The sequence below is a fragment of the Rhinatrema bivittatum genome, chromosome 19, assembly GCF_901001135.1.
Source record: "Rhinatrema bivittatum chromosome 19, aRhiBiv1.1, whole genome shotgun sequence".
Classification (NCBI taxonomy): Eukaryota; Metazoa; Chordata; class Amphibia; order Gymnophiona; family Rhinatrematidae; genus Rhinatrema; species Rhinatrema bivittatum.
The window spans coordinates 39,409,734-39,421,990 of record NC_042633.1 but is presented as its reverse complement, the minus strand read 5'-3'; the positions used below and the strand labels follow the sequence as shown (position 1 = coordinate 39,421,990).

Genomic DNA, 12,257 nt, shown 5'->3' with positions numbered 1-12,257 from the left:
CCTGGAACCCCAGCCCTACAGCGTCTGCGGGAAGCAGTGAAAGGTGCCTGGCGTGACAGAGATTCCAAACGGAAGACGCTTTCACTCGGGAAAGCTCTTGTGATGAGTGATGATTGCCTGGGCATCCGCGGTTCCCTCGTCCACAGTCAGTGCTAGATCGAGCTCTGCCAAGGCCTTCCCCTCCAGCCCATGCGACGACTCGTTGGTTAATGGCAGGCATGGGGGTGTGGGGGTAATCTTTGGTGCACTTGTAATCCCCATTTTGCTCTAGCGCTGGCACAATGAGTGTGGCCCGTTTTGTGTGTGTGTGCATAACTGGGTCTAGAGTACCTAGTGCTATGAGATGCCCGAGCCCCGCCTCGATCTTCGGGCATACTGCACGAATGGGTGCAACAGCCGGGTCCAGGTGGAAAGACACCACTGGTCCCTCGTGAACTCCCAGCTCCTGGGAGAACACATGAAGGAATTCATCCGCGTTGACCTTGAGATAACACGGACCCCTTGGTTTGCTGATTCCCCAAAGTGTGAACCAACTCTTTCCTGTTTCTTTGTGAATAGGGCTCCTTGCTCGTTGATCTGAAAGCTCGTTCAGTGTGGCCTCTCTTTTAGCAAAAGAAGACCCTCTGCTCCCCGTTTATAGCTGCCTACGGGACTTCAACGCTGCCCTCCGCATCTAGAACATGCATTTGGAAGCAGAGCCCCTTGTGCTGACTGCTGAGCGAGTTTCTTAACTGTAGCTGACTGCGTCCACTTCGGAGGCTGTGACCCGGATTTCTTTTCTGCCCTGCACTGCCCTCTCAGCTGTCGGAGCCTTTTTTTACTGGCACTGCTGCAAAGATCAGGTTGGGCTCAGCTGGGAGATGGCACTGAAGTGCTTCCTGGTGCGTCTGGCGGACCATTTGCCTAATCTGTGACGCTCTGCAATTCTGCGCGGCTCAAGCCACAGAGGGGGCAGTGCTCTCGTTTCAACCCCGATTCCCCTGGCGGAACCTCCTACCTTTGCAATACGATGGATGGAGTAGGTGGGGAAATGGGTCTTTTAGCAACACCTATGATCTCCTCGTACGACTTAAATGTTTGCCAGAGTCAAGGATCTCAGTCTCATTTGCAACCTGAACAGAGTGACAAGTCTCACTACCTAGAAGTGTCCCGGACTGTCCCGTATCAACTTCCCCAATGTGACCAGCAGTGGCCAGAGCTGCGGGCGGAACTCAGCCAGCTAAAATATATTCATTCAGCTAAATGACTTTAGACTTTACCTGTCTGAAGGCTTCTGAACACGCACCTCCACACGGCTGTGTGCTGAAAATGCACGCGTGTGTTATATTTGTGATGGGTAAAATCACATAGCTTCCCTACCCATTTTATAAAATGCAGTTCTTATAATACATTTATTCTTTGAGTTTATCACCTGCCTTCTTGAATAAAAGCAGGGTACAGCAGGACAGACCAGTGGCGTACAATCAAAGATCGGTAGCGGCCCAACAGTTGTAAGGGGCATGGCAGGACCTCAACTCAAAATAAACCAGCACTAACCTTTAAACAGCCTCTCGGCAAGCGTATTGCACACGAGACGGCTGTCACCTGCCTGCGCAATAACCCAGAGCTCTAGGCAGAGGCGTGGATTACAAAAAAGAGTGCACCCGCCTGCAATCACCAGTTCGCCAACACCCAAAACCAGTTCGCCCTGATAACCCCCCTTTCCACCACCTAACCCAAAAGCTGCACAACAAAGACGAAGGCGATTTCAAATCGGCGACTCGATTGGCAGGTGCAAAAGCGTGCGGAACAATTTTGGTAACGTACGGGCCTGTACTAGTTACCTAACAGCAACCTGCGCGCGTGCCTCTGGTCCCTGCTCTGGAATACCCTAAAATAGTCCTTTTTTTCCCCCGTGAACATTTACGTGCAACAGCTTCAATATGCACGCGCTCTTCAGGTTTATTAAAAGGAATGCACAAGTGTACTCGCCACTTATGTGCGCATATAGGGCGATTTTACCTGACAAAACGTCTTGAAAACTTAACCTGTTGTGTAAACCAGCACCTGCTTAGCTGGGAGCTGCACAGCCAGAAAGATAAGTCGGGAACAGGAGCCAAGAAAGCAGCATTTTGCTGGAGTCTCCTCTGGTATTTTCAGCCCCTGCACTCTCTGCTTTCTATGTGTATCCTTGGGGTGAGTCACTTTATCCCCCTCTTTACTTCAGCTCTAATCCCCGGCTCTGTCACTGACTCTCTGTGTGTGACCTCAGGGTGAGTCACTTTATCCCCCTGTGCCTCAGCTCTAATCCCCGGCTCTGCCACTGACTCTGTGTGTGTGTGACCTCAGGGGGAGTCACTTTATCCCCCTGTGCCTCAGCTCTAATCCCTGGCTCTGACACTGACTCTCTGTGTGTGACCTCAGGGGGAGTCACTTTATCCCCCTGTGCCTCAGCTCTAATCCCCGGCTCTGTCACTGACTCTCTGTGTGTGACCTCAGGGTGAGTCACTTTATCCCCCTGTGCCTCAGCTCTAATCCCTGGCTCTGACACTGACTCTCTGTGTGTGACCTCAGGGGGAGTCACTTTATCCCCCTGTGCCTCAGCTCTAATCCCCGGCTCTGTCACTGACTCTCTGTGTGTGACCTCAGGGTGAGTCACATTATCCCCCTGTGCCTCAGCTCTAATCCCCAGCTCTGTCACTGACTCTCTGTGTGTGACCTCAGGGTGAGTCACTTTATCCCCCTGTGCCTCAGCTCTAATCCCCAGCTCTGTCACTGACTCTCTGTGTGTGACCTCAGGGTGAGTCACTTTATCCCCCTGTGCCTCAGCTCTAATCCCTGGCTCTGTCACTGACTCTCTGTGTGACCTCAGGGGGAGTCACTTTATCCCCCTGTGCCTCAGCTCTAATCCCCGGCTCTGTCACTGACTCTCTGTGTGTGACCTCAGGGTGAGTCACTTTATCCCCCTGTGCCTCAGCTCTAATCCCCGGCTCTGTCACTGACTCTCTGTGTGTGACCTCAGGGTGAGTCACTTTATCCCCCTGTGCCTCAGCTCTAATCCCCAGCTCTGTCACTGACTCTGTGTGTGACCTCAGGGGGAGTCACTTTATCCCCCTGTGCCTCAGCTCTAATCCCCGGCTCTGTCACTGACTCTCTGTGTGTGACCTCAGGGTGAGTCACATTATCCCCCTGTGCCTCAGCTCTAATCCCCAGCTCTGTCACTGACTCTCTGTGTGTGACCTCAGGGTGAGTCACTTTATCCCCCTGTGCCTCAGCTCTAATCCCCGGCTCTGTCACTGACTCTCTGTGTGTGACCTCAGGGTGAGTCACATTATCCCCCTGTGCCTCAGCTCTAATCCCCAGCTCTGTCACTGACTCTCTGTGTGTGACCTCAGGGTGAGTCACTTTATCCCCCTGTGCCTCAGCTCTAATCCCCGGCTCTGTCACTGACTCTCTGTGTGTGACCTCAGGGTGAGTCACATTATCCCCCTGTGCCTCAGCTCTAATCCCCAGCTCTGTCACTGACTCTCTGTGTGTGACCTCAGGGTGAGTCACATTATCCCCCTGTGCCTCAGCTCTAATCCCCGGCTCTGTCACTGACTCTCTGTGTGTGACCTCAGGGTGAGTCACATTATCCCCCTGTGCCTCAGCTCTAATCCCCAGCTCTGTCACTGACTCTCTGTGTGTGACCTCAGGGTGAGTCACTTTATCCCCCCTGTGCCTCAGTTCTAATCCTCGGCTTTGTCACTGGCTCCCTGTGCCAAGGCAGTGTCCACTGACCTTGAGACCACTGCCCACGCTGCTGTCAAGGTGCTGGTCGCCTAAGCATCTCAGAAACACTCTGGCCCGTGACACAGCAGTGCTCTGTAGTTTTGGGCCTCGTGGCCCACTCAGTCTGTCTACCGTGCCTCCACAGAGTCTCCTTGACCTCTGGTCCTCTTCCTCCCTCAGCCTTAACCCCTCTCCCCTCCTCTTAATCTCTATTTCTGCCCCAAGCAAGCTTCAACTCAGTTACAGCTTCTGATTTTCACCACCTCTGCCTGCGGCAACTCCTGGCATCCACCCCTCCCCCTCCTCCATCTTCATATCATGACCCCCCCCCCCCCCCCACAAATGGACCCATGAGTGCCGGCAATAGCCAAAGTGGTGACCATCTGTGTAAGATCAGCTGGACAGGAGTCTTCTGATTCCCTCAGCAGATGTAGCTGGGACTCAAGACCGGCAGCCGAATATCAACCTGCCCATCTCTCACTCCTGCCCCCTCACCCTGCCAGACACCATCAGCTCCCATCTAACTCCCCAGGCTATGCTGTTAACCTCCGGGCATGGTGGGGAGGGCAGTGGCACAGGAATACAGCATTTTCTCTTTTTTTTTTCCCCGAAGCCCAACACTGACACTGATTCCTAACCACAAGCCACAGAGTCTAACCAAGGCGGGCTGCTGACGTCTTCCCTGATGCAGGGTTGTACTGGGTGGCTCTGAGGGTGGGTGGGTAATGACCTCCAGTGATGCAGCATTGTGGTGAATGGATTTGGGGGTACAGAGGGGTAGGGGATCCCCGTGATGCAGCGCTATGGGGACTGGATTTGGGGGCACTAGCTGGGTAGGGATCCCCGTGATGCAACATTGTGGTGACTGGATTTGGGGGTACAGAGGGGTAGGGTTCCCCGTGATGCAGTGCTATGGGGACTGGATTTGGGGGTACAGAGGGGTAGGGTTCCCTGTGATGCAGCGCTATGGGGACTGGATTTGGGGGCACAAGCTGGGTAGGGATCCCCGTGATGCAGTGCTATGGGGACTGGATTTGGGGGTATAGAGGGGGGTAGGGATCCCCGTGATACAGCGCTATGGGGACTGGATTTGGGGGTACAGAGGGGTAGGGATCCTCGTGATGCAGCGCTATGGGACAGGATTTGGGGGCACAAGCTGGGTAGGGATCCCCGTGATGCAGTGCTATGGGGACTGGATTTGGGGGTATAGAGGGGGGTAGGGATCCCCGTGATACAGCGCTATGGGGACTGGATTTGGGGGTACAGAGGGGTAGGGATCCCCGTGATACAGCGCTATGGGGACTGGATTTGGGGGTACAGAGGGGTAGGGTTCCCTGTGATGCAGCGCTATGGGGACTGGATTTGGGGGCACAAGCTGGGTAGGGATCCCCGTGATGCAGTGCTATGGGGACTGGATTTGGGGGTATAGAGGGGGGTAGGGATCCCCGTGATACAGCGCTATGGGGACTGGATTTGGGGGTACAGAGGGGTAGGGATCCTCGTGATGCAGCGCTATGGGGACTGGATTTGGGGGCACAAGCTGGGTAGGGATCCCCGTGATGCAGTGCTATGGGGACTGGATTTGGGGGTATAGAGGGGGGTAGGGATCCCCGTGATACAGCGCTATGGGGACTGGATTTGGGGGTACAGAGGGGTAGGGATCCCCGTGATACAGCGCTATGGGGACTGGATTTGGGGGTACAGAGGGGTAGGGTTCCCCGTGATGCAGTGCTATGGGGACTGGATTTGGGGGTACAGAGGGGTAGGGTTCCCTGTGATGCAGCGCTATGGGGACTGGATTTGGGGGCACAAGCTGGGTAGGGATCCCCGTGATGCAGTGCTATGGGGACTGGATTTGGGGGTATAGAGGGGGGTAGGGATCCCCGTGATGCAGTGCTATGGGGACTGGATTTGGGGATACAGAGAGGGGTAGGGATCCTCGTGATGCAGCGCTATGGGACAGGATTTGGGGGTACAGAGAGGGGTAGGGATCCTCGTGATGCAGCGCTATGGTGACTGGATTTGGGGGTACGGGGGGGTAGGGATCCCCATGATGCAGCGCTATGGGGACTGGATTTGGGGGTACAGAGGGGGGTAGGGATCCCCGTGATGCAGCGTTATGGGGACTGGATTTGGGGGTACAGAGGGGTAGGGATCCCCGTGATGCAGCGCTATGGGGACTGGATTTGGGGGTACAGAGGGGGGTAGGGATCCCCGTGATGCAGCGTTATGAGGACTGGATTTGGGGGTACAGAGGGGTAGGGATCCCCGTGATGCAGCGCTATGGGGACTGAATTCGGGGGCACAAGCTGGGTAGGGATCCCTGCGATGCAGCGTTACTGTGACCGGTTCGGGGCGAGAGCAGGGGGAGAGGCGAGGCCAGCTCTCCTATGCATGTCACGGCAGCGGCGCCCCGTAGTCACTCTCTCTGGGATGATGGGATAATGCCACTTGACAGGTAAATCCCCCTTCTCCTTGGCAGGCGGCGGCTGCTGCTTCTCCATCCCTCCTCGCCGCCATCAGCTGAATGTTAATACGATGGAGGCCCGGACCCCCTACCCCCATACAAAACCGCCTCCTGCCTAATAGCAAGGTCTGCCACCCCCTGCCCCCAGAAGGGTTCTCCTGCCCCCCTGGGTATTTACAGTGAAGTGCGTAGCTGGGGGGGGGGGGGGGGGGGGGGGGGGAGGGGAGGGCATGGTAAAAGGGCAAAGCTCCTGATGGTCGCTTTTCAGGTGGGCCGGCGAGGCCAAAGACACCCCCCCCTGCTGACTCCCCCCTCGCTCCTGTGTCCTCCCCGCAGACGCTCTTCCCTGGTCCCGAGGACGGCTGGCAGATCTACACCTCGGCGCAGGCCCCCGACGGCAAATGCATCTGCACCGTGGTGGCCCCGGCACAGAGCACCTGCTCCCGAGACCCCCGGAGCCGGCAGCTCCGGCAGCTCATGGAAAAGGTGAGGTGCGGCGGGGGGGGGGGGGGGGGGGGGGGGGAGGGGAGGGCATCTCTTCCTGTCTCCTGTTGTGAGGAGGGAATGGGGGCTGGGGGGGGGGAGGGCATCTCTTCCTGTCTCCTGTTGGGAGGAGGGAATGGGGGCTGGGGGGGGGAGTGGTGCCCGCCCTCCCTCCCCGAGTCCCTTCACAGGGAAGAAATGTTGCCCGAGGCTTTGCTCTCTCTCCCTCCCTCTCTCTGGGGCCTGCAGCGAGCTCTCCCAGGAGCAGTGGGTGGGGGGGAGAGGCACAGCCCCTGTCGCTCGCTCCTGCAGAGGATGATGGATCGGGGAGCGGCAGGAGCGGGCATCCATCACTCGGGAGAGAGAGAGAGAGAGAGAGAGAGGAGAATTTGCTGCCATTAATCCGGTCCCTGCCCAGCCCGGCGTACATTACTGGGCCATTTGCAGGGCTTCCTGCCGAGCAATTTGGCTTTTAAACAAACAGGGCCGAGCTCCCCCCCCCCCCCCCCCCTGTGCGGGGCAGGAGGAGGAGGGACTCTCGGCTCTCAGGCGCGCGCTTTCCTTCAAGCAAGCATTGCAATAGCAAAGTTATTTCTTTTTTTTAATATTTTCTCATCTCTCGGTTTCCCCAGTTGGCAGCGGAGGAGCCAGGGGGGGGGGAGGGGGGACGGGACACAGGGGACGTTTCTGTGTTTTTTTTCTTTCACAGCTCAGCCGCCTCTTTACTTGCAGATGATCTAAGGACGGCGCTCGCTTGCTTGCTGGCAGCACAGGTAGGGAGCAGGGAGGGAGTCGCAGCCTGGGTTTAATCCCCCCCCCTGCCCCCCGCCCCGTTCCCGGCAGAGCCTCGGCTCCCGCGCCTCCCAGGACGGGATCAGCTTCTTTGGTTGAGCTGCAGGTGAGGGGTGGCGACTCCCCGCCCCCCCCCCCCCCTAGCTGGCTGATAGCAAGTTTTGGGGGGTTCAAGAGAGGCCACCCCCTTGTGGATCGGGGGGGGGGGGGAAGGGGGGGAGGGAACATGGTCAGAATTAAGTGCGAGATTCATCGGTAACACACGGTCGTCAGATTATACCAGATAATGTGCAAGCAATCGCAGCCACCCTGCCTCCCCCCCCCTCCCCCCCACTTCCCAAAGAGCTTACCTGCAGCCTGGGGGCGGGGCTCAAGCCAATGCCATGATTTGGTGGACTCGGGCGCCGAACCTGCACTGGAGAAGAAAGGGAGAATGCGGAATAAGACCCACGTTGGGAGGGGCAGGGGGTAGAGGCAAGGGGCAGCAACGCATTATTTTGAGCAGGGGGGGCGGAGGGGGGGGAGGGTGTCTCCCCTCCTCTCTAACCGAGAGCAGGAACAGACCGGTTTACCAATGGATCTGCCCCCAGACGTAGGCGAGATGCCCAGGGGCCCCTGACGGCTGAGTGCAGGGAGTCCGCTCTTAATTGGAAAACTTAAAGGGCGGAGAAAGGAGGCAAAAACGCCCCCCCCCCCCCCATCAGCCAAAACTGCAAAAGTTGCCACCGATGTCTAGAAACGATTTGCATTTCTTTTAAAAGGACGCAGGGCTGCTCCCTTAATTATAATCCCCAGCCCCAAATTGCCCCTGCTGCCTTGTGTTACTGTAAAAACCTTGGGTTGGAATCTCTAGAGGGGGAGAGACCCAGTTATGTGCCCCGAACATCGGGGAGGGGGAGCTGTCCCTGGTGCTGAAAGGCCACAAGCGGCTGCATCTAGGGAGCAGGTTCCAGGCACCTCCCTACCCCAGGGGGGGGGGAGCTGTCCCTGGTGCTGAAAGGCCACAAGCGTCTCCATCTAGGGAGCAGGTTCCAGGCACCTCCCTACCCCAGGGGGGGGGGAGCTGTCCCTGGTGCTGAAAGGCCACAAGCGGCTCCATCTAGGGAGCAGGTTCCAGGCACCTCCCTACCCCAGGGGGGGGGAGCTGTCCCTGGTGCTGAAAGGCCACAAGCGTCTCCATCTAGGGAGCAGGTTCCAGGCACCTCCCTACCCCAGGGGGGGAGCTGTCCCTGGTGCTGAAAGGCCACAAGCAGCTGCATCTAGGGAGCAGGTTCCAGGCACCTCCCTACCCCAGGGGGGGGGAGCTGTCCCTGGTGCTGAAAGGCCACAAGCGGCTCCATCTAGGGAGCAGGTTCCAGGCACCTCCCTACCCCAGGGGGGGGGGGAGCTGTCCCTGGTGCTGAAAGGCCACAAGCGGCTCCATCTAGGGAGCAGGTTCCAGGCACCTCCCTACCCCAGGGGGGGGGAGCTGTCCCTGGTGCTGAAAGGCCACAAGCGGCTGCATCTAGGGAGCAGGTTCCAGGCACCTCCCTACCCCAGGGGGGGGGAGCTGTCCCTGGTGCTGAAAGGCCACAAGCGGCTGCATCTAGGGAGCAGGTTCCAGGCACCTCCCTACCCAGGGGGGGGGAGCTGTCCCTGGTGCTGAAAGGCCACAAGCGGCTGCATCTAGGGAGCAGGTTCCAGGCACCTCCCTACCCCAGGGGGGGGGAGCTGTCCCTGGTGCTGAAAGGCCACAAGCGGCTGCATCTAGGGAGCAGGTTCCAGGCACCTCCCTACCCAGGGGGGGGGGGGGGGGGGGGGGGGGGAGCTGTCCCTGGTGCTGAAAGGCCACAAGCGGCTGCAACTAGGGAGCAGGTTCCAGGCACCTCCCTACCCCAGGGGGGGAGCTGTCCCTGGTGCTGAAAGGCCACAAGCGGCTGCATCTAGGGAGCAGGTTCCAGGCACCTCCCTGCCCCAGGGGGGGGAGCTGTCCCTGGTGCTGAAAGGCCACAAGCGGCTGCATCTAGGGAGCAGGTTCCAGGCACCTCCCTACCCCAGGGGGGGAGCTGTCCCTGGTGCTGAAAGGCCACAAGCAGCTGCATCTAGGGAGCAGGTTCCAGGCACCTCCCTACCATGGGGGGGGGGGAGGGGGAGCTGTCCCTGGTGCTGAAAGGCCACAAGCGGCTGCAACTAGGGAGCAGGTTCCAGGCACCTCCCTACCCCAGGGGGGGGGCTGTCCCTGGTGCTGAAAGGCCACAAGCGGCTGCATCTAGGGAGCAGGTTCCAGGCACCTCCCTACCCCAGGGGGGGGAGCTGTCCCTGGTGCTGAAAGGCCACAAGCGGCTGCATCTAGGGAGCAGGTTCCAGGCACCTCCCTACCCCAGGGGGGGAGCTGTCCCTGGTGCTGAAAGGCCACAAGCGGCTGCATCTAGGGAGCAGGTTCCAGGCACCTCCCTACCCCAGGGGGGGAGCTGTCCCTGGTGCTGAAAGGCCACAAGCGGCTGCATCTAGGGAGCAGGTACCAGGCACCTCCCTGCCCCAGGGGGGGAGCTGTCCCTGGTGCTGAAAGGCCACAAGCGGCTGCATCTAGGGAGCAGGTTCCAGGCACCTCCCTGCCCCAGGGGGGGAGCTGTCCCTGGTGCTGAAAGGCCACAAGCGGCTGCATCTAGGGAGCAGGTTCCAGGCACCTCCCTACCCCAGGGGGGGAGCTGTCCCTGGTGCTGAAAGGCCACAAGCAGCTGCATCTAGGGAGCAGGTTCCAGGCACCTCCCTACCATGGGGGGGGGGGAGGGGGAGCTGTCCCTGGTGCTGAAAGGCCACAAGCGGCTCCATCTAGGGAGCAGGGGCAAGGACTGGCCTGGGCCCCCCCGGGGCGCGTGTGCACTTCAATCCGTCTTCAGCCCAGATTGTTATTATTGGGCAGCACCCAGCTGCTCAGTAATAACTTGTAGAGGGCTGCAAGGCTGTAATTTTAGCAAGGAGAGGCACTTGAGCATGAAACACCCCTTGAAAGCAACGTTTCCCTCTTGCAGAGAGAGAGGCGCTTAAACCACAGGGCTCAGCTGGGCAAATTTTTCCAGACATGCAGTTTTCTTTCTTTCTTTCTTTTTTTGTTTTTGTTTTTTTTTTTTAAGCTACGGTTTAAAATTAAACACCATTCCTGTTACTGTGCTCAAGCTGTGTGATTTAAGAGGGCTAAATCTGGCCGCATTGTCCACAAAATGGAAGGCATCAGCTAATCAGAAGCCAGAAGGCATTTCTTCCTAAAAAAAAGAAAAAAAGAAAAAATCCTCCCTGATTGTAAAGCAGACAGCTGCTCCCGGGGCCCCTCCCTCCTGAGGGAAGTTATATGGAGCATGAGGGACTCCCAGCACAAGCCAAGCACAATGGGAATCCTTTTATTAAAAAATAATAATAAAATCACCTTTACTCGGTCTGAATGCTCCAGGCTCGGCAAACACCAAGGATGCAATTTTGGGGGCTGTATCCATCCTGATTTTCTCCCCCCCCCCCCCCATCCCCTCTCCTCCCCCACTCCGTGACTTTACCTTCTGCCCCCCTTGCAAATGTCAGTAGGACACAATCAAGATAAGGGAGAATGAAGACTCTCTGGAGGCAGAGACCCCCTGGGAACAGACTGTGTAAGAGATCTCCGCAGGTCTCACCCCCCCCCCCCCCACAGGCTCCTCACTCGTCTCACCATGCAGGCTCCTCACTCCCCTCTCCGCAGGTCCCCCCCCCCCCCACACACACAGGCTCCTCACTGCCCTCTCCACAGGTCTCACACCCCCATCCATGCAGGCTCCTCACTTCCCTCTCCACAGGTCTCACACAACCCCCCCCCCCCCCCCAATTCAGGCTCCTCACTCCCCTCTCCACAGGTCTCACACCCCCATCCACGTAGGCTCCTCACTCCCCTCTCCACAGGTCTCACCACGCAGACTCCTCACTCCCCTCTCCGCAGGTCTCACCACGCTGGCTCCTCACTCCCCTCTCTGCAGGTCTCACCACGTAGGCTCCTCTCTCCCCTCTCCACAAGTCTCACCACACAGGCTCCTCACTCCCCTCTCTGCAGGTCTCACCCCCCCCCCCCCCCACACACACACACACAGGCTCCTCACTCCCCTCTCCACAGGTCTCATTCCCCCACAGATTCCTCCCTATCCCTCTCTCTCCCCTTGGTTCAACTTGTATCTCTGGTTATTGCCCCTGCTTTCCTCTCCCTGCCCCCCTCTCTCTCTCTCCTCAGTCCTCCCTGTATCTCTGGTATTGCCTCTGCTTTCCCCCTGCAGGACAGGCTTTCCTGCCTGTTTTCGTACAGAGCAAAGAGCAGATGAAAGAAGCAGAGTCGGCCCTTATGTTCGTGTTCCTTCCTCCCTCACTAGCTGCTGGCTCTCCCCCCCCACCACCACTCTGCCCCCCCCCCCCAACCATTGTCAGCACAACCTGATTAAAATTCAGCTGCAGAGCTCAAAGCGGCAGACGGGGAGCCCTCGATTGGCCGTGTTATCCGCAGAAATATAATCTACAATTTCATGGCCTTTGGGGCTGAGGTTGTGAGCCCCAACCTTCACAAAACTCCTCGGGCATGGAATTGAAAGACAGGGGCCAAACTGGCCCCTGTCTTTCAATTCCAATGGAGGGGCCCCCCCCCCCAATCCCTTTTTAGATCCCTGTTCACAGCCGACCCTACAGGCCGTTAGCGGGCTGGCGTGTTTGAAAGCCACGGACATGTAGACCCTGGCTCCGTCCGCTGCTCTCGTGACTTTTGAGTTAATAATTGCTC

At 58.1% G+C, this 12,257-nt stretch overlaps 1 protein-coding gene across 1 annotated transcript in view; it reads left to right on the top strand.

The window, feature by feature from the left end:
• The window catches only part of OLFM2 (olfactomedin 2), a 53,635-nt gene that overhangs the window by 22,078 nt on the left and 19,300 nt on the right, over positions 1-12,257 (top strand). The window contains exon 2 of the mRNA XM_029584227.1: positions 6,554-6,703. Coding sequence (XP_029440087.1) covers positions 6,554-6,703 — 150 coding nt within the window. The remainder of the gene's footprint in view (positions 1-6,553; positions 6,704-12,257) is intronic.